This window comes from Scleropages formosus, chromosome 16, assembly GCF_900964775.1.
Source record: "Scleropages formosus chromosome 16, fSclFor1.1, whole genome shotgun sequence".
Classification (NCBI taxonomy): Eukaryota; Metazoa; Chordata; class Actinopteri; order Osteoglossiformes; family Osteoglossidae; genus Scleropages; species Scleropages formosus.
Window position 1 is genome coordinate 7,831,524 of NC_041821.1, and position 25,865 is coordinate 7,857,388.

General features: G+C 43.0%; 4 protein-coding genes and 1 long non-coding RNA gene across 5 annotated transcripts in view; 3 read left to right on the forward strand and 2 right to left on the reverse strand.

The window, feature by feature from the left end:
* dchs2 (dachsous cadherin-related 2) overlaps positions 1 to 693 on the reverse strand; it is a 39,687-nt gene extending 38,994 nt beyond the window's left edge. The window contains exon 1 of the mRNA XM_018735853.2: positions 190 to 693. The gene's annotated coding sequence lies outside the window, so the exon portion shown is untranslated. The remainder of the gene's footprint in view (positions 1 to 189) is intronic.
* Positions 255 to 2,889, forward strand: LOC108924475 (uncharacterized). The gene is made up of 3 exons (XR_001965300.2): positions 255 to 327; positions 776 to 893; positions 2,014 to 2,889. It is a non-coding gene; the product is annotated as an uncharacterized LOC108924475 (long non-coding RNA).
* A 1,821-nt stretch (positions 2,890 to 4,710) lies between these two features.
* On the reverse strand, positions 4,711 to 7,701 carry fgg (fibrinogen gamma chain). Its single transcript, XM_018735855.2, has 9 exons — positions 7,429 to 7,701; positions 7,299 to 7,343; positions 6,942 to 7,128; positions 6,756 to 6,840; positions 6,536 to 6,666; positions 6,230 to 6,363; positions 5,952 to 6,136; positions 5,161 to 5,438; positions 4,711 to 5,043 (listed from the first exon to the last, which is right to left on the reverse strand). The coding sequence occupies exons 1-9, from the start codon at positions 7,537 to 7,539 to the stop codon at positions 4,868 to 4,870; spliced, it is 1,332 nt and encodes a 443-aa protein (XP_018591371.1). The 5' UTR covers positions 7,540 to 7,701; the 3' UTR covers positions 4,711 to 4,867.
* An 11,209-nt stretch (positions 7,702 to 18,910) lies between these two features.
* Positions 18,911 to 21,723, forward strand: lrata (lecithin retinol acyltransferase a). The gene is made up of 2 exons (XM_029259154.1): positions 18,911 to 19,476; positions 21,331 to 21,723. The coding sequence occupies exons 1-2, from the start codon at positions 18,916 to 18,918 to the stop codon at positions 21,481 to 21,483; spliced, it is 714 nt and encodes a 237-aa protein (XP_029114987.1). The 5' UTR covers positions 18,911 to 18,915; the 3' UTR covers positions 21,484 to 21,723.
* Positions 21,724 to 23,599: 1,876 nt separating this feature from the next.
* On the forward strand, positions 23,600 to 25,505 carry LOC108924447 (lecithin retinol acyltransferase). The gene is made up of 2 exons (XM_018735779.1): positions 23,600 to 24,103; positions 25,350 to 25,505. Exons 1-2 carry the CDS (start codon positions 23,600 to 23,602, stop codon positions 25,503 to 25,505), a joined length of 660 nt encoding a protein of 219 aa, XP_018591295.1.
* Positions 25,506 to 25,865: the final 360 nt, after the last annotated feature.

Sequence of the window (25,865 nt, forward strand, 5' to 3'; positions counted from 1 at the left end):
ACCAGTGAAAATAAAATTATGCTACAAAAAGCATGGAAAAAATTATTTGCCTGGGGACAATAAATCAGAAAGCACTAATTTTAGCTAAGCCTTACGGATTTGGAGAATATAGAAATGGGACTGGGTGCAAAGTATACGATGCCAATCTCTCAATCACATACAAGGTACAGTGTATAGGTGTCCACTAACCTTCACGCTCCATCATGCGCCGTTTTCAGCAACCCACTTCCACCTGACCTCCAAAAGTCTCCCACGAGGGGCTCAACAATTTCTTGCGACAGAAGGTTCGAATGCTCCAGCTCACTCCAAGCCAAGATGGGAAGCACGGTAAGCATTTTTCCAGATGCACAATCAGAGTCTGACTTCTAGCAGCTGGGGTGTTGGACGTGTGGGAGATTTACAAATTTACACACAAATCTCCAAATTCATTTAGATATATTACGCAAACGGATCGTACATTTTATTTATGGTTTTCGTTCTGGTTTTTGGATATTACAAAAGGTTGGGGTTGTGTTTATTTATTTGCACGTTTGCATTTGCCACAGTACAAAGTGTCTGTTTAACTTCTAAGTATGACAGTCTGTTATGCGATGCCAACGGCAGGGAGGGCGGGGGCTGTCAAATGTTTGTCTGCCAAAGTACATTGAGTCTTGTTTTTTTTTTTTTTTTACCTCAAGTGCTTCCAAAAATGCTTCCACATCGCATGACAGAAATGAAAACTAACCACTGTATTTTTGATTCCTTCCCTGTTCCTCTTCCTCTTTGACGACCTAAGCTGTACAACGAGAGCAGATTTAATTTCAGAGCAATGCAGAAATCAGCCAACGTTATATAAAGGCATGACTGACCAGAAGAAGCAACAATATCAACATCATTCTCTGCATAACATAGAGGTGAAAATACTTATGATCCTTTTGGTGGTGTCTTGCATTGGTCATTTAAATAAATAATGCATTTTTTATTATGACTAAGAAATTTTGAAAGTAGCTGTTTGCACTTCGCCTCATTACACAATGGCCTCATTATCAGATTTGACTGCCAGTAGCTTGTCATGGAGTGGTATTTGAGTCGGAAGACAAACATTTGATTCTGAGTCATGTTATTACCCCAGTAAAAGCAGAAAACAGCTGTGCAGGTCCTGACTCTGCAACTAGGATAAGCTATCATTTGCCAGAGCTGTGCAAAGACTCCCCCGCTATATTTTTCAAGAACTGGCACAGCACAAGTGGGTTGGACCGGGTCCTGCTCTCCAGTGGGTCTGGGGTTCGAGTCCTGCTTGGGGTGCCTTGCGATGGACTGGCGTCCCATCCTGGGTGTGCCCCCTGCGTTGCCGGGTTGGCTCCGGTTCCCCGTGACCCCGCATGGGACAAGCGGTTCTGAAAATGTGTGTGTGTGTGTGTGGCACAGTGCATATTTCCTGCAATAAGGGCGAGCCATACTTTTTCTCATGTGCTCTCACAGTGAGAGATAATTCCTTTGCCCTTTTTGAACACTATCTCTGCCTTAGTCTGTTCACCAACAGTAACCACTTCTACATTGTTTTACAAAATAGCTCTAAATCATAGTAGTCCTGGAATGCTCAGCCATGAAATTAAGATAATAAATTATTAAAAAAAACATTTAAATTTGTAGCACTAGGTAGATAATTTGACCTAGTGACCTAAACCTGTAATAAACTGTATTTTGCTCCCAACTGAAATTAATTTTTTCTTGTAACTAAACAGCTGGTCATAAATAAATTAATCCCACTTTCTGTACAGTTAAATTGTTACTGAGAGCTTAACTGAGGGGTTTTGGTGTGAGGATCACCAGTAAGTGGCATAATGTATGCCTAATTCCTATGTTACATTTTCAAACATTAGGCTGCTGCAGCCCCTCATGATCTTTTGTCCGTTTAACATCCATTTAAAGATTTTCTGCACATTCTGTGCCGCTGAAATGTAACCTTTGTGTACACAATTCGCAAATAATTACTCATGAATTTAGCAAGGCTGTTCTGCCTTAATGTTCTAGGTGGCAGCTTTGGCTGACCTACAGATGCTCTAGACCAGGAACTGATCAAGACCGACTCTGAAAGCATGGTGGAACATCCGCTTATAGTTGCACACCAGTCTGACTTGTTATCGCAGCCGACATTGTCATCAAACTTTGTTAACAAAACTTCTTAAACGGGGCTCACGCATGTACGTATTTGCCCAATTCACAACCAAGGCTGCCTCCAAGTTTCTGTGCTTGTTTTCAACACTGTTCTCCCTGCTCTTGTATCATGTGAGTAGCGCCTCACACTTCTGACTGGTTCTGCTCTTTCCTCCTACTCAAAACCAGGCACTGAAACCATACTCTTTTCATGGCAAAATTATCAACAGCCAGTCTGTTGAACTGACTCTATGCACAATCTTAGAAACGCAACTCTACCGATGCCATTGGGACGATGTCTCCTAGACCACCGAACTCCGCCACTGCTTCCTACTGTCCTCTGCCAATGTTCACCCTGTTGAAAGTGATGTCCTTCATAGCTGTTTCCTTGAAAACTTGTGCTTGTCATGCCCCCGACAACGAGCGCAGCAGCAACACCTGCCTCCAATCAAGAAGATACAGGGTGAAAGGAGCTCCGCATCCACACACCGATGCGGATTCTTGCAATCGCTCTGTGCCTTTGCAGTCTCAGCGTCTTTGTTCAGCGTTTGTACCTAGCCTGCTCTTGTGTCTTGACCCTTGCCTGTTCTCTCTTTGACCACCGAGTTTGGATTGCCCGTCTTGCCACGTTCGTCCCTGGATTGACCCACACTGTTCTTGACACCGATCTTGCCTTGTCCCTTGAACCTGACCTACGAGATTAAAGTCCAATCCGCAACTGGGTCCACAGACTTACCTGCGTCCAGTCCTCGTGCCTGACAGCGTTGGCCACCTTACATGGAGGCTGGGATGGAAGGAACGTGTTTTCTCTGGTTGTGTAGAATCGAAGAACAGACAAAAATGAGGAAAAACTGAATGTAGTTATCTACTAGCTTTAAATGATAAATATCTTGGACTGTTCTGAGTCTGTTTCCAATGCAAAACAGTAAAATAAGTCCATCAACATAGTTTATCACAAGATGACATCAGTTGTCATCTGGTAAAGTCATGGAGATAATGGAGAGAGCTAATAGATCTCAACCTGAGCAATAAAATATTACTATTACAAGCTAATATTACTTTTATGGATATAGCAAACACCTTGAACAAAGGCGTACCTGGTGCCAGAGGATCTGAAAATCAAAACTGGTTATCGATATCACAGGTGTGTCATCAGATGTGAGGCTTAATATGGTAGACACTAAGGTAAGAAATAGGAATTAACTATAATATGATAACCTGTTTCTGTTGAGCTGGATTCGAGATTCTTCTTCACGATTCTTGAATTCATCGCTCTACAAGCTTAAAATGCAAACTGGAACATGTATTACACTCCGGTTGAAGGCATGAATGCGCAAGTGAAAGTCACCAGGTTACTCAATGTCTTTTAGAAATAAACTGAATAAAAGGGTGAAATCATCAAGTGACTTTAAATGTGTTGGTGATGTAATAAAACAATTAGAGAATGAGAATTCCAGCAGACAGTGTTGGGACTGCAAGCTGTGTATTGGTTATAGCTCCTGAAGGTTGCCAGTTTGAACCTCACTAACTGCTGGTAGTACCCTTGAACAAGGTATTAACCCCAAAGTGCTCCACAGAAACTACCCAGGTGTAGAAATTGGTAAATAGTTGTTTTGGAGTAAAGTGTCAATTAAATGAATATGTGTATGTTTATTTCTGTGTCTTGTCTCAGCACCATGACAGTAAAACCTATCAATTTTATCACAAATGCAAATATTTTCCATTTCCCTTTGACATTCATCATTGTAGGGTTTGTACTGAGTCTGAATCTGATGCAACTGAATGTGAAGTATAACCACTCCTAGGAAAGGACAGATGCCTAAACACACCCAACTTAGAGGTTCGTGGATTGTTGAAACTGGGAAAACTTGAAACACTTTATAAAGTCTTGTCTCTCATCTGAAATTTAAATGTAATATATAATATTATTTATAGTTTTATTTTCAGATAGTTCTGATGATTGCACAGCAGGCAGAGGTGGTATCTCACAGCTCCTGGGCTGTGGGGTCAAACACGACTCTGTATGAAGTTTGCATGTTCATGTGTTTCCTCCAGACACTCTAGTTTCCTCCCATAATCCAGAAGCATGTTTCAGGTGAACTGGTATGTTTGTGACTAAATGAACATGGATCATTGCCTTCTGATGGACTGGCATCCCAACCAGGGTGTCCCCTACCTACCCTTTATTTCTGGAATAGACTCTGGATCACAGCAGCATGCAGTTATTGATAGTGGCTGTATGGATGGATTGATAATTGCATTTGTTTCCTTTTTTCACATTTCCTGTGGTAGGTTTTAGCTGTCTTTGCTAGACTTTACCGATTGCTATTTTTGAGCCTCTCTCAAGGACACCCCTCTATTTTCTCGTTCAACATCCAAATGTAGCCTATTGGCTTTTCCAGATTTCAGTGTTGCTCCAGTATATCTGCTGTTATCTTCATACCACCAAAAGTTCATTTCCTCTGGCAGTCTTTCCTGCATCCTGATCGCCACTGTCTTCTTGTTTTTTATTATTGTGATTGCCTTAATGAAGGTTTTTGGCCCATATATACTGTCAAAGGAAACATACCAGACTTTTTTTGCACAGAGTAGATAACATTTATTGGTCAAATGGACAAACAGCCTGTAACCAGTCAAGCCAAATCTATAACCAGTGCTTATTTTGTTGGAGCAGAACAGCACAAACATAGTCACAATACTGCAGCTACTTGGTATATGTCCATTATATGTCTCACGGGTTACTGATGACCTTCGATCCACTCTGTTCTCCACCTGCTGTTAACTTGTTGATCGGGATGATCTTCATGGTGGTTTCCTTCAAGGAGTACCAACGGTCGTGCCATGTTGCCCAAATTATGCCATTGTCGAACCCCGTGCCGCCAACATCTTTCTCTGAGTATTTTCCTCCTTGGAAGATAGAAATTTGTGAAATCAGTCAACATTTATGCCAAATTCACACAATCATTCTATAGCATGAGTAGAAAAATACGGTTTTTCAACCGTCAGTTTTGACAAGGATTTTACCTCTGTAGTATTTCCCGTTGAGATGAGCAGCATGGCAACGATTCATCCACCAGCCAGAGCCATCCTGCAGGGCGCAGTTTTGCTCGTATTTGTCATTGTCTCGGTCACTGGTACTGAACTGCATTCCATTGTGAGACGTAGAGAATTTGTCACTCGAGTCGCCTTTAAAATCGACCCCATCGAATGCGTCTCCAGCGTCACCCCCCTGATAAAAAGCATAGGTCAGCCTATACTGGTCGGTCTCTGGTGCCACTCTGAAAGTGTGATAGTCCGCGTACCTACCGAGAAAAAGAAGAATTGTGGTTATCAGTTCACATTTTTGATTAAGGAATTTCTCAATATTCCTGACCATATTTGAGTTGGTAGCGGTACCTGCTCAAAACAGAAAGACCTGAAAAAATAGTTATTTGTTTTCTGTGCAGAGGATGACTCTAGGGTCACTTGGCAGACAAAGTAATATTTCACAAGAGATCAATCTTGTTGACTTTTTGAAGGAACATAGGAAGGCAGTAAATAATCTTGTTTGGAACTGCTGACGGACTATGAACTGTTTGCGGTCAGAATACGATATCGGTATTATTAAGGTTTACAAAATATTGTTACACAAGTCCATTTCAAATATCTTTCATAGTCCCATCTGTTGGCGTATTTCACTTCTGCATCATTTTCCGAGTTGTACGTCACTTTGCAGGAAGACGTCTGCTAAATGAATAAATGTAAATCTAAATGTTCAGCAAAGAAATACGCATAGAAGGTATTCTGTTTTCTTCAGATGAAGCTGAGATTTTTACCTTTTGTTTCCATCCCAGTCTTTGAGCTCTACCCTCAGCACATATGCAACAGGGGGTTGCTTCGTAAGCAGGTGCATCTTCTCGTTGCCCAGCCAGAATTCGGTTGTGTCGTCGGGCGACAGGTATCCGAATCCCTCTTTGTATGGGATCCAGGGTCTGGAGAAGTCAACGCTGCCATCACGTCTCTGGAAACATATTAGCCAAAGTCAACCACTGCACACTGCACAGACTGCTTTGCTGGCTGCCAACGAGACTCGTGTCTTATGAAGACACCATACCCTCTGAAGCACGGTCCAACCGCGTCCATAGTTGTCTATCTCACAGTAGACCAAGAACTGCTCCTTGTCTTTCAGGGGTTTTATGTAGTACAGGCCGCTGGTCCTGGCTCCTCTATTGGCAACATCTTGACAATCTGATGCATAGAAACAAGCACCACGTGCCTTGCTGTTATTAACTTCACCTGGAATATTCACGTTGCTCTCACTTTTTGCCCCAAAATGATAATCTGGGTTGTCATGAAGTCGCTAAAGTCGGCATCAGTACAAGCATCTTACAGAGACCTGGGACTTCTCCAAGGGCCCTACCTTTGCCTGTAATGGGTTCGATCTTCACAGTGTCCTCACAAGGCAGTTTACACTTCTGCTCCAGCTGGAGGATCATCTGCTTCAGCTGCAGCATCCGTTTTTCGTTGGAGTCGATGGTTTCTTGCAATGAACTGTCACCAGAGAAAGGACAATGAAACGGAAAGAAAACTGTATGTCTCCTACCCTTAAAGTCCTACACAGAACTTATTAAGAGACTTACTATATTTGCGATTCTTGGCTTATGATGCTTTTTTCAAATCTCAGTATATCGTCCAACATGTTTGATGACTTCTTGATGTATAAGTCTGTGAATAACACAATACACAGCATCATTTAGACATCCATGTGTAAATACACAAAAATGAAGAGTTGGGGTAAGAGTTTATGCAAGCGGACGTGCTCTTACCTGGAGAACTGGACTTCTGGGCATGTGCAGTGGAATCTCTCATGTAGACCACTCTGTCTTGCGCTCCCTTTGTTTGGTTGGCTATGTTCTCCAACAAATTCTCTATTTCAGCAAGGTCTTTGTCAACACTGGGCTTGTACCTGTTCAGGTAATTGGCAACTCCACATGTGGTTGGGCAGTAGGTACCCTGAAAAGAGTGTGGACACAGTAAACAACTGAAATATCCCAAGGAAGTCATATAGTATCAATCTTGAGAAATCTTTGCCACGTGTACTTTGGACTTAAAAGAAAATCCTGCGCACTTTGAATATTTTAGTGAATACGAATATTTATAATTAAGCAAGTAGAGATGCTCACAAAGCCATCCGCAAAGGTGCAGGTCTCCGAATAATCGCCTCGTTGCTGCAGGAGAAAAAGCAGAAGATACCATTGAACCTCAAGTGCGTGACGGCCCACCAGGTAACGGATACAAGCATAGGGTACTCACGGCAGACGAGGCGGAGAACAGGAGAAGGAAGGCCACAGTGGTGTATGTGTGTGCAGGCGCCATGTCGCTGTGACAGAAGTGAGTGAGTGAGGTGTGTTTTGGCCGGGCCATTTATCTGACCGTGGTCATCGGCACAAGGCGCACACAGCCGTGCGTGCGCAAACACGAGGGGTCAAAGGATTCATCCCGCCCAATGCTGTCACTTGCCACCCCCCTACTCACTGTTTGAGGAACACTGATTACTCAGCCCGTTTTCCGCAATGTGAGACAGCAGATCCCTTCCACCCACACAGACAGGACTGAGGGCCGCAGCGGTTCCCCAATCAGCGTTTACCTTCCCTGTTTAAATGAGAGGTCTGAAAGTCCACATCTTGTCATATAATCTTTTTGGCAGACAATGTGCCGAAATTGTGACAGTTACAACACTGCATGCTTTGTCTGGCCTTCGAAAGGTTACGTTTTGGTTTATGTACAAATCGGTTCCGAGCAAATAGCAAGTTCGGACACTGGCGCAATACACGATTTGTAAGCAGAACATGTATGAACTCAACCGCTTCCTCTCAAAACCTCACTATGTAATTTTTTTGTGTAAATATCACATATCAGGTGTCTACAGTTTTGCACCTAATGAGCGTTTTACTCTGTTCAGATACAAGCGACAATGAGGAATTTCACAAAATGCACAAAACCCCCTAAAAAATGACCAAAAGACTTTGTTCATTATAAATTTGAATTGTAAACTTCAAAGGCTGACATATAATAGCATTTTAACCACCTGTTATGAATAAAGACACACCCTAATGTTCCTTGTCTTTTCAGCGTAACACGTGTTGTCTTATTAGCTTTGAAAGGTTTACCACAATTTTACTCGATTTTAAGGGTATTTAGAGACATTGCCAAATAAAAGTCTATGAGTTTAACATTGGTTATGGCTGGAAAGGTGTCCATCTGATAACTTCAATAATCATGGAATACATTTTTGCAGTGGTAGGCAAATTAGTGGTATAGTGAAGAGTTCCTACATGCTGATATTAGTGTTCAGATGCTTTTGTGACACTTTTATGCAAAACCAAATTTTTCCCACTTATACAGTTGTGTGTTTGACTGGAATAATACTGTTTGGACACAGTCCCGAGGGCAGTTCAACAGCTTGCTTCTTAGAACTTGGACCAGGATGCGTAAGGGTACAAATGGCAGTTGGTAGTATAGCACTTTGCGCTGCTGCCTTTCACCCAAAGGTTGCAGGTTTGATTCCCATGTCTGACTGTAAAAACCCTGAGCAACATGCTTAGTGTAAAATTCCCAGCTGTGTAACTAGCTGTACCTACTTTAATGTTATAAGTTGTTATGGAGAAAAGCACAAGTGACATGGGAATATGTAAAAGGACTGTTTGTGTGTCAACGAGTAGATACGTGTACCAAGGAAGGGCTTTTTTACTTGTTGATGATAATGTTTCAATTTGTCTTGTTTGCTGTGCTCACTCTCTCACTCTCTCGATATCAGGAAAATACATGCTTTGCCAAAAAGTGAGTTGTTAGGAGCTCAGACCAGACTGGGGGGCTGCAGGGCTGCAGGGCTGCAGGGCTGCACTTCTCACTCGATCTGCAGTTCAGATGGGGCCAACGGTGTATTTCACCTCCCAGCCACAAGTAGGCGCTATAGAGCCATCTGACCCACAGTCAATTCACTTAACAGAGTCAAAGAAGAGTTTCCATCATTTAAGGGGAAAATAAAAAAAAAGCTGCATAAAGACATTCATTATATTTCTGCATATATATATATGCACGTATATATGTGCATATTTTTTTATCTCTTTGCTAGCTTTCTCACAACCCCTTAAAGTGTATCAGCGCTGGAGCTATGTACTGTACATACACATTTACGTGTGTATATACGTGTATGTAATTCTTTTTCAGCTCTTTGCTAGTTTTCTGACTGCACTTTAATGTGCATCTCTGCTGGAGCTTCTCTTTCCAGAAATGCTGTAATAACTTAATCAGATAGACAGTAGAAAAAAGAAGCCACCTCCAAAAAAGCACGTAGACTAAAAGTTTGAGGAAGAATGATACTTTCAATATCTTCCAAACTAAAACAAGTTCTTTTTTCCTGATATACCAAAAAAAGATTTTTATTGCACCCCGCGATGACTGGGCCGCAGCAATAGCTTTAGTTTTCCAAGCTGTGATTTTCCTCACAGGTTTTAGAGACGTGCGTCGGCCATCCGGTACTTTTGCTTTGCCGAAAATGAGGATTCGCTCAGGTTGCGTGGTTTGTTCCGCTTGACAGTGTGCAGCATTTCTCCTGTGCTTCCAGGGTTATTTGTCAAGCTTTTTGAAAAAAAGCTGCTTTTCAGAATGCATCTTTGGCTTGCGAATTCTTGCGACAGACTCTGGAACTGTTAAGGGGCGCCTGGAGCACGGCAACGCGAGCGCAAGCCAACCGAGGCCCTTGTCTAGACGTCCATGGGAGGGAGGGACGGGCGGAACGCGGGGCAGAATAGAGAGCTGAGTCCTATTCAGGCGGGTATAAAGGACCTCTTACGCAGGGGACCCTCATGAGAACTCGCCCTGGACTGGGGAGGTGGGGAGGTGGGGAGGGGTGGTCAGGGCTCTGACATACATCGGCACAACAAAACCTGCTTCCAACAGCTCCGTGCATCGAATTAGCCCAGTTCCGGACAACGGTGGAACCAGCATTGCTACAGAAACCTGGATAGCCCAAGGGTGGCCGGTTGGCACAGCAACAAAACAATTCAGCCACACTAATTCATCTAACCGAATTAAAGAGACATTTCTTTCTTAAGGACTGTTGACATTTAAATAGCGGTGTTGTGCTGGTGTTACTGGTACATTCCATTTTCATAAAATAAACACACACCTGCAAGTCAAATGAAGTATGAATGTGTAAAATGTTTAGTGAAGAACTTTAAAGTTGCTTAAAAATGTGTCAGTATCATAGTCTGTTAAATATTCTTAATAGCCTGGTATAGTTACATATTCTTCCTCTGTTTCTCTTGAGCATCTTCGAGTATCATTACTACGTCATTGTCACAACTGCCTTATTCAGATCTGAAATATTAATTCCTAAGATACGCATATTTTTAGAAGAGCTCATGGTTTTATTAAGCAGTTGACTTTATTTTCACTTGCCTTTTGTTTATTGCCGTTCATTCATGAAAGAAAAGGCTTATCGGAAGGTGGGGATAAACACTGTGAGCAGTCTATGGCCACATATTTACCGTGTAATTGCCATTACATACAATCTATGGTAATTATTTCCAGGGAGCTATATAAATAATTGCATTCATATTTGCGCTATCTTCATTCTCATAATACTGGTGTAGTTGCTCATAGAACTTTTTGGTGAAAAAATATAAGAAATAAACATCACTGTTTGCTTTGTACTGTTATATTTACTAGAACAACGAGGGGTGCGGTGGCGCAGTGGGTTGGACCACAGTCCTGCTCTCCAGTGGGTCTGGGGTTTGAATCCTGCTTGGGGTGCCTTGTGGCGGACTGGCGTCCCGTCCTGGGTGTGTCCCCTTCCCCTTCTGGCCTTACGCCCTGTGTTACCGGGTAGGCTCCGGTTCCCGTGACCCTGTCTGGGACAAGCGGTTCTGAAAATGTGTGTGTGTGTGTGTGTATTTACTAGAACAATGCATAGCACACTATTCTATTTTGACCACATGAATCAGATAGGGGTGTTTATGGATGACCAGGAGATGCATCACCTCATGCACTCACCTTTTCAGGGTCATACTTGTTCTGTAGCTGGTAGTCAAGGTGTCATTCACACAGAGGTACTATGGGATGTCTTGTAGCTAGTAGCTTAGAGGGAGCAGCATAATACCTGGGGGCCCCACTGATGGAGGTCTGACGCCAGCTGTATGGAGTTGAGGAGCCCCGAAGTGATCCTTCCCTGGCTGCCGACGGTTCGTGCTCTTAAGCCACAGCAACCGAACATCCACATAACTGGTGTTTTTGTCCTTTAATGAATGCAGAAAGCTGCTGTATGGGGTCTCAGAGTGAAGTCACTAAGGGTCAAGTGAAAAGAACCAAGTTATATAAAAGTACTGATGCAAACCGTTTTTTTTTTTGTCATGTCACCATTTATTACCTAGTATCCCTCAGCTTAATACCAGTGTAAACATTTACATTAAGAATAATAACCTATAGTCTCCGTGACCCTTCTGTTTCTATTACAGATAAATGCCTGGTCCACTGCCTGAAACAGCCTATTTTCGGGAGTGGGAGATGTGTAAAAACGTGACACAGGACAGATACAGCGCTTTGCTGACCTAAAACTGAACTATGCCTTGCTAATGAACCTGAACAGTGATGAACTCCTGGTGAACTGTGCTTCTTTTAGGGCCAGAACACATGGAGGCTGCTATATGCCTGTAAATGCCATAGAGCTCCAAACGCTTCCCATTATCTCCATGACATTTATTTGCTCTCTGAAGATCCAATTAAGGGGCGACTTGGAAATATGAAGGAGATGAAAGTCTTGAGACCTCCAGCATCTTCAGCAACACTCCATTTTACAAGCCATGGGTCCAGATTAACTGAGGCTCGCACTTACGTATATAACATAGCGGCAAATTTCAAGTGCTGTCGAAAATTACCTCTCAAGTGAGAAACGACATTATGAGGCTGTCAGTTAAGCAGTTGGCCGCCTGCAGGTTTATTTCATTGGAAGCAGCTTTCTCCCCAATTTTTCAAGAGATTTACTTCTGAGTCGACATGCAGGAAGATGATTTATGTCCCGCCAGCTTCATCCGTAGGGGGTTCTTGGTTCTCTTTAGTCAAGGAATGGCTGGGTCCATACCAGATACATGCCAATATCAGCTTGTCACCATCAGCAAGGAGATTTAACATGAAGCCCAGGACTGGCCTTTGATCAGGGCTCATTGATAGATCTTTACAAGAGACGGTATTGAGATTATGTGTTTTCTTCTTCTTAGAAAGCTGCTGCTGCAAAACTTTGCAGGAACCGCAACAACGCAGCACCAAGTGTACTAATGTGACTGCCAAATAGGTCAACGTTTTGATCGGGTCCTGCTATTCACGGGGGTTTTTGGTGGCCTTCATTTGTCTTGCTTTTTCTAGAAAGGAGACAAGATATTCTTAAGTTCAATATTCTACTGGTTCTTCCAAAGACTCTGCATAAGGACTTGTAGATATTATGGCAGTTGAGAGGTTGCAGTCTTGACTAATTTCTATAGATGTTCCTCTGCTGCTGTTGCCTAATCTAAGTATAATTGAACTTCACTATGTTATGTGATTAAGTGTTTTTTTTCAGGTAGTTATGATGTTGTCAGTTTACTATCTATGACCTGAAGAGATTTATCTGTGGGTACCTTGGCACAAAGACTCTTATTGTGGTTAACGTGTATTACGCAACTTATTTAAAACACTTGTTACAAGGATTTTAAAAAATATTTAGGTCACAGAGAATACATCTTTTCTTACCTAAAAACTACAAGCAACATTGTAGAGAAAATCACCTACAGTATATATAAAAATGAGGACACTATAACTAAGTATGTTCAGCTGTTAAAGTGAATATGCAACAGGGTTTTATTTTTTTAGCAGGCAGTGATTTAAAATGAATATATCAGTTTTGCGGTATTGCATCACAGGATTATATGATGCTGTTAAGATTAAGAATCTTGCTCCAAAATAAAAAAAATACCAGAAATCTTCTGGTTACAAGCCCAATCTTTTTTCCCACCCCAGAAACACACGGTCATATAATCATGATTATTATCAATTATAAGAAGTACAGGAATGTGTTCATAATCCATCAATCTCTATAATTCCAGGTTTAGCTTTTACTAGTAAAAGTTACTATTTGACCTTTTTCCAAATTGAAAAGCTGGATATTCTGCCAGATTCTTCACTTTTTATAGACCACGGATCCCTTTAAGAATCTTACTAAAGCTAAGGACCCCCCATGTAGAAAAATGTTCATTAATAAAAACTGAGAAAATATTGCACTCACTTTACTGGAACTCGATTTAGAACAGAATTATGTTATAGACAGCAACAGTGCGGTCATATTTTAACTTAAGTTTACTTACTGTTCCTTTCAAAGTAAGGCTGCACTTCATGCATCCCCAGAAGGCGACCCGCGGACCCGAGGTTAAGAGCCGTTGCACAAGAACCCATGAGGCTGAGAACCTTGTTCAGCGGTGCAATATCAGGACTATGACTAACCTGGTACCTTTCTTGGTTAATTCCAGGTAACATTTTAGCCCACAGATTATTGCTGGATTTTCATACTGCACTAATCAGTTGTGCTCGATACCCATGTAGGTTGAACGGGGTCTACATTATTCAGTACGAGCTGGACTCACATCACTTCAGTGGATAAAGGTTGAGTTGAAGAGGCCAGTGGGTCGTGGAACAGGGGTGTTGCTCAAGACAGAAGCGCTAACTCCTTTGACCCGAGTGAAGCCTGGGCTTCATACAATGGTAGGAGTGTGTAAACCCTTTAAGCTGAACACACTGGGGTCCCCACAACACTGCAGTCCTGCCACGAATCTGACCTACTTCATGCTCCTGCTCTAAGGAAGCCAAACACACGGCCCCTCTTTTTAATGCACAGAACACATTGATACTGTTAGTCCTGGGTGCAATTTTTAATACTGAAAATGCTGATTGAGATGTATAAAAACTATTTCATTATTATAAAACAAGGCTCTGGAATGAAAAGCAAAAAAAATCTTTGGAATAGATAAAAAGTTTTTTTTTATTGAATAGGAACAGCAACAACAGCGGGTTGCAGGAATATAGAAAAAGAAACAACTACACGGAGATATCATGAATACAGCCTCATGTATGAAGCAAGAGCAAAAAACTGCAATATTTCAAAAGTGTGATCAAGTACCGTTGCCCAAGAAGTTCAGTGTCCGGAAAGCCGTCCACAGTTCGCATGAGGTATCATCAAATTAATTGTTCATTTTTTTTCTAGCAGAAGAGAATTCATCACTTGGGTGATCCATACACTGGTTTAACGGAGAGAACCTCAGGTATGGAGAAGAACATCAAAATATTATTACTCAATCACTAAAACTAAAAAAGTAACGCAAGCATACTATCTTTGAGTAGAGACTGATTTTCCATGTACTTTTAGAATAAACATTTTTAAATCCTCACACTTTTACTTATATTGACATAGTGGATAATATTTTTAAAAGGACACTGAAACAATTTTACCATAAAAAAACAGTAATTTAACAATGTGAACAATATTGTAACCCTGGTAATGCAGACTGCAACATTTTCAAAAACAACCAAGGAACATGTGGCCCAATGAAGCAGAATACAGAGAGAGAGAGAGAGAGAGACAGAGATATAGGGAGAAAGAGTGAAAGTGTGTGAGAGAGACAGAGAGATAGCAAAATCCGAAATCCAGAACCAGGCTATAAACAAAAACTCTGACAACAACACCCGCCCCCTTTCCCTCCACAGATCCACCACATTATTTACAGAGGGGCCATCAGGCATCTCAGCTCCTAACCTTAAAAACTCTCAGCAGCACCTTCCCCTCAGAGTCTACTGTATATATATATATATATTATATACACATACACACACACACACAGCCTGAAACTGCTTGTGGCGAACTGGAGCCTAACCCGGCAGCACAGGGCAGACCCAGGACGGGACGCCAGTTCATCACAAGGTACCCCAAGCAGGACTCAAACCCCAAACCCACCAGGAAGCAGGACCTGGTCAAACCCACTGCCCCACTGCGGCACCGCACCCCCTCATGGTATAGAAAATAAAGAGTAAAAGAGTCAATCCCACTGAAACAAATAAAAGGCACAATAAAAGAAAAAAACAGAAGAGTAAAAACCAGAAAAGATACAGCAAAGTTTTTCAGCACTGCATATTGTTATTACTATTATTTCATAATACCTGCCTCCTTTGGCCAAGGTGACTTACAGTGCTAGATGGAGATGTGTTACACCAAGCAACCTGCAGTATGTACCCTTTCACACAGGAGAACTAGGTAACCCACACACTCACACTGATTCATACACACACAAGCACGCAGTATGGACAATTAAGAGCCAACGGTTCACCTGAAAGGTATCTTTCAGTTGGGTTTGAACACACACCTTGAACCCACAGCCCAGGAGCTGGAGTACACCAACACCACCCACTGTCCCACACTGTCACAAATATCAAAATGAAAATGCACTGCAATAATACAAAATAAAGTAAAATATACTGTACAATATATTGCATTCATCACCGAACTTGTCAGCTGTATATATGTATTTAGCAATCGAAAAAAAGATTTTTTATTTGCTCCGCAATGCATAAGTTTACTTGTGCTTTCAAAGGTTCGGTGCTGGGGCTACAGTATATTCGTTAATTTAAAATGCAATGTTTATTATATGCATAAAATACACAATACGGTATATAAATGTGCTACAAACGTTGAATAGCGCAGACAGTAAATCAGTGTTTTCTGCAGATTTCCCGCGAGGTCAAAAGTGTGCCGTTGCTCTGGAGTACACCCCCTGCTCCACATACCACCCGAGCGGAGGAAGGCCCGCCCGGGTCCATTAAGTGTCCAGAGCAACTTGTGTGTTGACCGCTACGTGACTGCAAACTGCCCCGAGCTTGACTCCACACTCACAGCTGGCCACTCGCTGCTGACTCTTTGACAATTCGTGTGTCCAAAAATATTTTGCCTGATTTTGCACCCAATAAATCCACGTTAGTTGCAGACGAGCGCTAAGAAAACAGCTACGTCTCCACATCGACTTGCACGCAGAGTTCAACGATTTTTACCGCATTGTTATTCCATGGTTATTAAGCATATATTTTTTTTTTAAATTTGGCAATTAATTTATTTTATATTGTGGAGACATCTTATCTTTTTTTGATACTCCCAGTTCGTAAACAGAAGATATTGACACCAGAAGCAGGGAAACCATCTGGCTTGAATGTTTTCATATCGCATTTCGCTAAAAGATGATAAACACACTTGTATGTATACTTCTGCTGCAACAGCTTCAGAATGTAGCAGAGCTTCGCCGTGATCTGACCCAATGTGAAAAATGAAAAAAAGCATAAACTGCCACCATTATCAACACGATGAAACAGTTCATCATTACCCATCATTTAACTCACTGACCGCTGCAGCAGTGCATGAATTTCCCTGAAGGGATTAATAAATCCTCTTTCACCATATTTTAAGCTAATGCAGTCCATGCAAGAGTGAACTCACTCACTTTCTGAACTGCTTGTCCCATTCAGGGTCACAGGGTGCCAGAGCCTAACCTGGCAACACAGGGCATACAGCTGGAGGGGGAAGGGACAAACCCAGAACAGGACGCCAGTCCGTCGCAAGGTACCCCAAGCGGGACTCAAACCCCAGACCCACCGGAGAGCAGGACTGTGGTCCAACCCACTGCGCCACCGTGCCCCCCTATATATATATAATATATACATATACACTGTATATATATATGTATATTTTAATTACTAGAAAGGAATCAATGATATTTGGATAAACCTTTATGCAGCTACTCATGTGATGTATATTGATTCATATGGTGGAAAGAAACTAACTGTACTTAAGAATCACACGTCTGCATATATGTCTCTCTGCTAGTGTAATGCACGCTGTATTTTCTATGTGATGTATGTCGCTTTGGAGAAAAGCGCCTGCTAAATGAATAAATGTAAATGTAAACTAGTTTGTCATGAGCCACGTATTGGTGAGGCATATTCACGAGACGTAATAATATATACTGCGCACGACTGGAGTTAGTTTTGTGTTCTGAATGAGGGATGTACTGTTATATTGTCCACTGGAGAGGACATCATCCAACAAAGCACTTGGACCAGAACTGAAATCATGTTTTATTGTCACATCTGATGAATTTAGAGCCAGTGGTAGAGTACTTTGGTCAAACTGCCTTCTCTCTGTTACACTTAATGGTGACACACCACACCTTGGCAAACATACCACTAATGATCCTTGTGTCACTATAAAGGTTTCAGAACAATCCTTAGAAACTTTCAACTTCTCCCTCTCCGGCAACTTCTGAAGGCAAATGGTCAGTGTTGTTCTTCTCTTGTGTCATCAACCCATCTGCGAGTGAGTCAGAACAGGGAGCTTTGGTGCGAGAGAAACAGCCACTCCATTATCCACAGACGGGGTGTGTGTTCTGGCAAGTCAATTAATCAGACTCTGTTACCATGGCAACTTTGGTGCATCCTTGTTGTGTGGCGCGAGTGCTGCAGACACGGGTGGACGCAGGCCTCCATGCCAGGATGGCAGCCCATTCATCATCTCCTCGAAGGTGTCTGTCACCGCGCAATACAGGGGGCATTCACTGCCTGCCCTCCCCCGACATCCCCACAATACCCCCCTCCCCACAGGCTCAGTTTTGTTTGAGCGCAAAGCTCCGTATCAGAATCAAAAAACTGCTTTGGGTCCACACGGATTCTGAGCTACTGACTGCTCTCCTGACACTTTTAAATATGAACACGCACACAAAGCGGTCACTTTTACAATCTCAACTTATTTCTCGTCGGACAGGGTTTTTGAGGCATTAACACTTCCTCTTGGGAAATTAACTATTAATGCATGATAATCAGCCGCCCGTCTTCTCCAGCCAAGACTGATGACTGTTTCCATTTCAGCATCTACTTAGATCTTTTTAAAATAAGCATAACCGGTCAGTAGGTGCTGTTGGTATCTTGTTCATCATCTTTTCAAATCCTCAGTTTAATTTGACTCATTTACCGCAACACATTTTGCCTACCGGACAGCTGGTAGTGCTAAGGGCGGTCACTTTGGAAGAGCAAACCCTTTGTTCAAATCCCACTGCTGCTGTGGCGCCCATAACCGAGGAACTGTAGTTACCCTAAACTGATACAGTAGGAGTACGCTGCCGCATAAATGGGTAAATTATAGTAAAGTTGAATATCTTACACTGTGAGCGGGCTTGGCCAGAGCTGTCAGATAAATAAATCCGAGCAGTGGTAACAAGAACAAAAACAACAAAAGGGGACAGTTGGTGGTGTGGCTGGTGCTACTGCCTCTGGATCCAAAGGTCATAGGTTTGATCCCCACCTCTGGCTGTAGTACTCTTGAGTAAGGTACTTGCCCTCAATTGCGTCAGTAGAACTTAGCCGGCTGGAGAGGGGTAAATAATTGTAACCTTAACCTTGTAAGTAGCTTTTGGAGAAAATAATGAGTATGAATAAAGGTAAGAAGAAGAAGAAGGATGTCAGTAACAAGCTGTACTACTTGTGCAGGGTCAGGCTAGATCATCGGGGGGTTATGAAGATGTTGGCGAGCTCCAGTGCTCCTCGGGGATGCCAGCGGACACAGCCAATAGTGTGTGCGCGAGGCGGGCGATGATGCGACGTCCCCTCTCTCTCCTCCTCGCGCCGGATAAAAGGGATCCGGAGGGGCGGGGCGCGCACATGGATGGATGGACGCGCGGAAACATGCTGGACTCGCTCACCTTTCTTTTCGGGAAGGTCTTCGTCCTTTCCAGCTTCCACATCTTCAACTCCGCCCCCGCCGAGGAGGACGCGTGCACGCCGGACACGCGCCACCAGGCGCCGGCGTCCTCCTCCTCCTCCTCCTCCTCCTCCTCCTTCGAGAGGGGCGACCTGCTGGAGGTGCCGCGCACGCTCTTCGTGCACTTCGGCATCTACCTGGGCGAGGACCGCGTGGCGCACCTCATGCCCGACATCCTGCCCGCGCTGACGCGCGACCGCTGCCACGTGGAGCGCGCGGTGACCAACACGCGGCTGCTGCTGGGGGTCATCGCCAAGACGGCGAGCATCCGCGTGGACAGCGTGGAGGACTTCGCGTACGGCTCGCCGGTGCTCGTGAACCGCATGGACGCCGCGCTCAAGAGGCAGCCGCTGCCCGGCGAGGAGGTGGCGCGGCGGGCCGAGAAGCTCATGGGGGGCATCGCGTACAGCCTGCTGTGGAACAACTGCGAGCACTTCGTCACCTACTGCAGGTACGGCGCCCCCGTGAGCCTGCAGACGGACAAGGTGAGACGCGAGGAGGGCGCGAGGAGGGCGCGAGGGCGCACGCGACGCGGCGGCTGCGCGGCTGAGCGCGTGAAGAATCTGAGTGAATGAATGAATGAATAATGAATGAAGGACCGAATATAAGGTCACTACAGGGTGTTTCTTTTAAAATCATTTTATTGTCAGTACATTTAAACGAAGAAGGAAGCTCCTACCCCACTGAACGTTCTGCTCGATATTTTTATAATATGTTGATTTCCCTTGCCATTCATTGGAAAGAAAGAAAGGTGCATGATGATTTTTTTTTTTTTCATGATTAGGAGTTGCTTTTCGGTAATGTGCCGTTTCCCATGGCCATTAATTGGAGAAATGATCAAGATTCCTTATTGTTATGAGTTCCTTTTACTTGATACACATTTCCCATAGCATTAAATAAAAATTTATATATATTTTTACCCACTATATTACTAGATTTCTCTGTTAATTAACTGATCTCCCAAAGCCATTCATTTACAAATTCTTCTTCTTATTATTATCATTATTATTGATATTAATAAAGGGTGATTACTGTTACTATACCCTTTTTTCCAAAGTCGTTCATTTAAAACACTTGCGCATTTTTATTATACCCTTATATTTAAATGAATATGCTCTTGTCCGAATAGCCCTTAACTACTTTTGTAACTGGTTGATTAACATCATTAGTAACCTTTATTTACCTGCCTGCCCAAGCTGACTTACAGTGTTAGATAGGCAACCTTTACACTTGCAGTTATGTACCCATTTATACTGCAGGGAACTTTACTGCATCAATCCAAATAAGTTCCTTTATCACAAAATTTACAGCAGTGGGACTCATAGCAGGAACTTTCAGACTGCGAGACAAAGCTCCAACCGCTACGCCTCCTGCTGCAGGAAAGTGGCAAAATTATCAACAGAGTTATTAAAAATATTGGTTACGACTTGAGAAGATTTAAATGAACATGCTGCTGCTTTGGCTACATGTAATAGATTCTGCTCCTGAATATTTTAAAAGTGAGCAAATGGGAAAATATTGCAAAATTTTGTACAGACAATCAACTTCATTAGCATTAGTGAATAGGAGGTTTTTTTGCAAAATATATTTTTATGACATAACTGTCCAATAAAAACAAAAAGAATGTTGCCTCTAACCCGTCCTGGGTGTGTCCCCTCCCCCCCTGGCCTTACGCCCTGTGTTGCCGGGTAGGCTCCGGTTCCCCGTGACCCCGTATGGGACAAGCGGTTCTGAAAATGTGTGTGTGTGTTGCCTCTAAATGTATAGAGAAGGAGCAGACAGACAGTCTCTACTTGTGTGGGCTATATGCCAAAGCGTGGAATACTTTGTTAAAGAGATTACGTTAATCCTATTAATCTTGTTTCAGGGTACACATTTCTCAATCTTCAAGCCCAAACAATTTCTGTAAATGTTCTTGAAATCAAGGACGTAACCGAATAGGAGCAACAAGCGAGAATTAGAGAGACTGTAGTTCAAAAGAGAAACACACCGCATGCCAAAGGTTTTTGAGCTCAAGGATCTGAGGGCCTAAGAAGATTCAGAATTTGAGAACCTAAGCCAGTGATTTTAAGTTTAGTGCCTTGACACAAGAGGAATTGCTCGCTTTTAATTTGTGCTGGGAATAATTCCGCAAACACAACACACGGTGCCGTTCGGTCTGCGAGGCTTCGTGGCCGTCTCTCTTCGGGAATATTGTCTTGGGAACCTTTCTCCATGTGGGGAACTTGTCAGTTAGACGCTGATGAAACGTAACAGGAATGTTATGTTATTTGCTAAGTTTTCCAAACTGTGTCTTATCTCTAACCCTCCACCCCCACCCCCACCCCTACCCCCTACAGTTTTGCGAGGGACTGAAGTCCATAGTGCGGGACCAGAGGAGTGTCCTCCTCACGGCCGTGTTGGGGATACTGTCCATTGTCTGTCTGGGTCTAGCCCCGTCCACGACTCTGCCCACCGTCCTCATCCCCTTCACCCTTTGGATGGCCGGCTGACCTTACACACGGACATGGAAGAAGAGTCTCATTTATCCTGGGATGACTTGTTCTCCTGTTATGGAGATACATCTGTATATGTACATATGTATGGTTTTTTGCTTTATGCTTCCTTTTGCTCATTTTACCAAATTTAACTTACTGTGTAAGTCCATATTATTTGTTAATAATGTAGACCGAGCGACTACTTGTACATTTTGTTTTTTCAAAGAATTTTTTTGTATGCCACTACTTGTATAAATTTATAACATCCTGACATTTTTTCTATGTATATTTTACAACATTAAAAAACTATTAAAAAAGCACAGTGTTACTTGTTGCGAATTGGTTATTTGAAGAAAATGTGTGATTGTTTAACATTATGTAATCAAATTCAACATCTTAAATAATACTGAGTAAACGCAGAAAATCCCCAGCCCCTTAATTAATTCTTGCCCTTAATTAATAGTGAGTGTAGACACAGAAAATCCTTACCACTCAAAAACTGCCAGATCCCACACATAACCAATTGATTTTGCTGTGGTAACAAGGATTATCGCTTTTCAGTGGTAATTACATTGAAATTTTTAGAATACATAACATAATAATCGCGTCAAAGGAAAGCTGTCTGCCAACTAAGGTTAAAAAATAACAACACAACCTGAAAAAATCCAAGACAAACATTCTTTTGGTAATTTTATTGTAACCCTATTTACTTACTATAAACTAATCCAGTTATCCAATTACTGTACTGGCTGAAATCCATACGTTAAATCCCTTGGGAAAAAAAGAATGTAATATGTTTTAAAGCAAATTAAAAGAGACGTCATTAGTTCACAGCAGCACAAAAAGTTTACATTTACATTTATTCATTTAGCAGATGCTTTTGTCCAAAGCAACGTACATCTCAGCAAAAGTACAATTTATGCATTACATTAAGAGATAGAAACACAGCTGCAGACATGTGACTCAAGTAAAGTTTCAAACTCTGAGAAAGAGACAGTTATATATTAACAATGCAGTAAATACTCAACACTTTGCTCTGTATCTTTTAATTGAAATCATCTGCTCACCCTTCTGGACCATGCATGTCTTTTGACCACAGCCCAGTGAGGTCAAAGCACGATTCTGTGCGATTCATACGCTCAAGCGTACTATGAAAGCATCCCATCAATAGGCAGATCAAAGTTGTACACAGGAATCCGGACGCTATTTTCACAGTGCGGAGAAGGACTTTAATGACATATGTTCGAAAGAGCTGTGAACGTGTGTCTGCCTTGACGTGTCCAGATGAAGGCCTATGTAGGAGACAGTCTCTGTGTATCAATACAAAATAACATGTAGCAACATTTATATGAAGGGCACCATGTACTTCCATACTCAGCATTTCTTATATCGGGACCATAACTAACAAAAGGATCACAAAGTCATTAATCTTCTATATCATGCATAGAGAAAAAAATCAATCTCTCCGTCCGTCCATCCATCCGTCCATCTATCTCTATCTATCTATCTATCTTGTAGGGAACTTAAGCAGTTTTTGCAAAAGTAGTAAAAACTAAGAGATCTTTCCAACGCCGAAGGAAGGACTAAGGCCCAGTTTGCAAAACCTGCTCGCTTGAACAGAGCTCATCATTTGATGAGCAGAATATTGACTGTGAAAAGTGCCGATAATCTGGGTGTTCCCGGTGCTATACAAGTGTAAGCTGTATATACAGAAGAGTTCTAATGTCCTGTTGAAAACAGGCCCATTCTGTACACCTTAGGCACAGAGAACCCCAGATACGTTTCGTTTAGCTGATAGTTACTCATGTTCCATTTATATTTACAGCCAATAAGAATTATACAAGTACCGTTAACTATTTAACCGAGCTATTGCACTCAGCGTTCGTGGGAAGTGAGCAACATTTCTCCGTCTTTAGAACCTATTGGCAGATTTGCTCTTGTTACGCAGTGAACAAGCGACCCAAATTAGTCTTGGGAAATCGGCACTCCTCGCAAACATGTGATTCTCCAAAGCCCCTTGTCTCACAATTGAAGGCCACGTAAAACGCAGCGCCTGTTAATTCCCCGCCGCCTCCCAGGGCAGGAGGGATAAATAAGGGCAGGTGCTAGGCAGCTCTCCACAGCCACTGAAATGTTCCCCTTCCAGGTCCTCAACCTGTTCTTCATCGCCTCCAAGGTGGAGGAGGAGGAGGAGGAGGAGAAGGAGCGCAAGTACGATGTGTCCGTTTACAAACGGGGGGACCTCCTGGAGGTGCCTCGCACCCTGTTCACGCACTTCGGCATCTACCTCGGGGACAACAAGGTGGCGCACCTGATCCCCGACATCCTGCCCGTCTTCTCCTCCGATGAGAAGGCCGTCAGGAGCATGGTGACCAACAACAGGCTCATCCTTGGCGTCATCACCAAGGTGGCCAGCGTCCGCGTGGACTCTGTGGAGGATTTCGCCTACGGGGCGCAGATTCTGGTCAACCACATGGATAAAGTGTGCAGCCGGCCTCCGTTCAGTGGCGATGAGGTGGCGCGGCGGGCGGAGAAGCTGCTGGGGTCCGTAAGCTACAGCCTGCTGTGGTACAACTGCGAGCACTATGTCATGTACTGCAGATACGGCACCGCCATCAGCTTCCAGACCTATCAGGTACGACAACATTTCCACATCTTACAGTTGCAGTGACATGCGCAAGTGATGCTGCTGTTGAGGTTCAGCCATTAGAAGAAGAAGCTTGGCATAGTGGCACAGTGGTTAGAGCCACTGCCTTACACTCAGGAAGGATGCAGGTTTGAATCCCACCTCTTGCTGTACTCCCCTTAAGCAGGGTATTTACCCTGAATTACTCTAGTAGAATTACCCAGCAGTAAAAATGGGTAAATTCACACTCTCACTTGGAGAAAAGCTCAAGGTAAATGAGAAGGATCCTTAAACCAGGATGAGATCTGCTTTCTGGAATTCAGGAATTTGCTCTCTGAGAAGTACTATTTAAAATAATGATGTGAATCGAATAAATTATAAAATGAAAAGCTTTTATTGTAGTATTAACCATGGAGAACAGCAAGCGGTGAGATTCAAACCTGGCTCCTTCATGAGTGTAAAGCGGTGACTTTAACCACTGTACACACTTTGTACACACATCTGTAATCCACTTGTTTCTAAGCGTGATTCAAATACTGTTACGTGTTACCGCTATGAATAAAAGAACCAGAGATATTCATTATAAACTGTTTTCATCGCCTGCTGTTTGTGCCACGCAGTAGAAACATGAAATCAACCCACTTTTATAAAGCACACCAAGCGATGCTGGCAAGAATCTGCATTTTGAGGTCCTTTGTCACGTCTTTCCGGTAAATTCACCCTGTAAAACCAAGCAGTGTCCCGGCGCTGCTCCGGTCAGCAGTCCCGCCAGGAATGCATTGCTTTGCATGAGCTTTGTGCCGCGGACAACAGGCCAGAGCGGAGGGCAAGGACTAAGCTCCTTGGGACCACACTCGAGACTGTGGGCTCTCTTTTGTCCAGTCGGGGGGTCTGGGGGACACTTTCTGTGGGAGGCGGATTATTGGAAACACACATGAAATGATGGGGAATTAAACAAAACCAGTCGTCACAGAGGCCTTGCATGCTGTGTTAGAAGCTAAAGCATAAGGATTAGAACAAAGTGTGACTGTTAACTGACCTTCCTGACTTCTACTGTTAGAAAGCCCTCTGCATTAAAAATTTCTAATTATAGCAGCTTATAATTTGCTGATCCGCAGCGCCATCTGGTGGCAGATGTGGTTACATAAAAAAATGCTGGGAGAATTTATTATGAGAATGCAGAAGACAGTGCACTGTCAGTCATTTATCCACCTGGATGATCATAGCACACGTTGTTTTCCCCCTTTTTCTGCAGTTCTGCAAAACAGTGCGAAAGATTTTCTGCAGCAAGAAGTGCGCGGCGTTCACTGCTCTCCTAGGGCTGGGTGTCATGCTGTACCTGGAGACCATGTCTGTGTTCACAGCGCTGGCCACCCTGTTTGTTTCTTTCACCATCTGGATGGCGTCGTAAGCCCCCTTCCTCGAGAAGAGCTGCTGGAAGCAAAGACTGCTGTCATACGAGGCCTTCCCTCACCATTCCAACCTGCACCTTCGATATATCAATTTATGTTCTATTTTAGAGCTGCACTGATGAAGCAGCGAAGGTGTACGAAAACTGGAGTAAAATTTCAGCCCGGATGTGTCTGATTCCTGCTGAGGAAGGGCCACGACGTCCCTCCCAATAAGAGGATTCTGTGGAAAAATTCTTAGTGAAGATTTCTTTGTACTCGTACACTCTATGATTGCCTTTTATTCCTGTTAAGGAAATAGTGTTCAGTGGTTCATGGCTCACGATGAATATGAACGAAAACTTAAGGCAACGTTCAATACG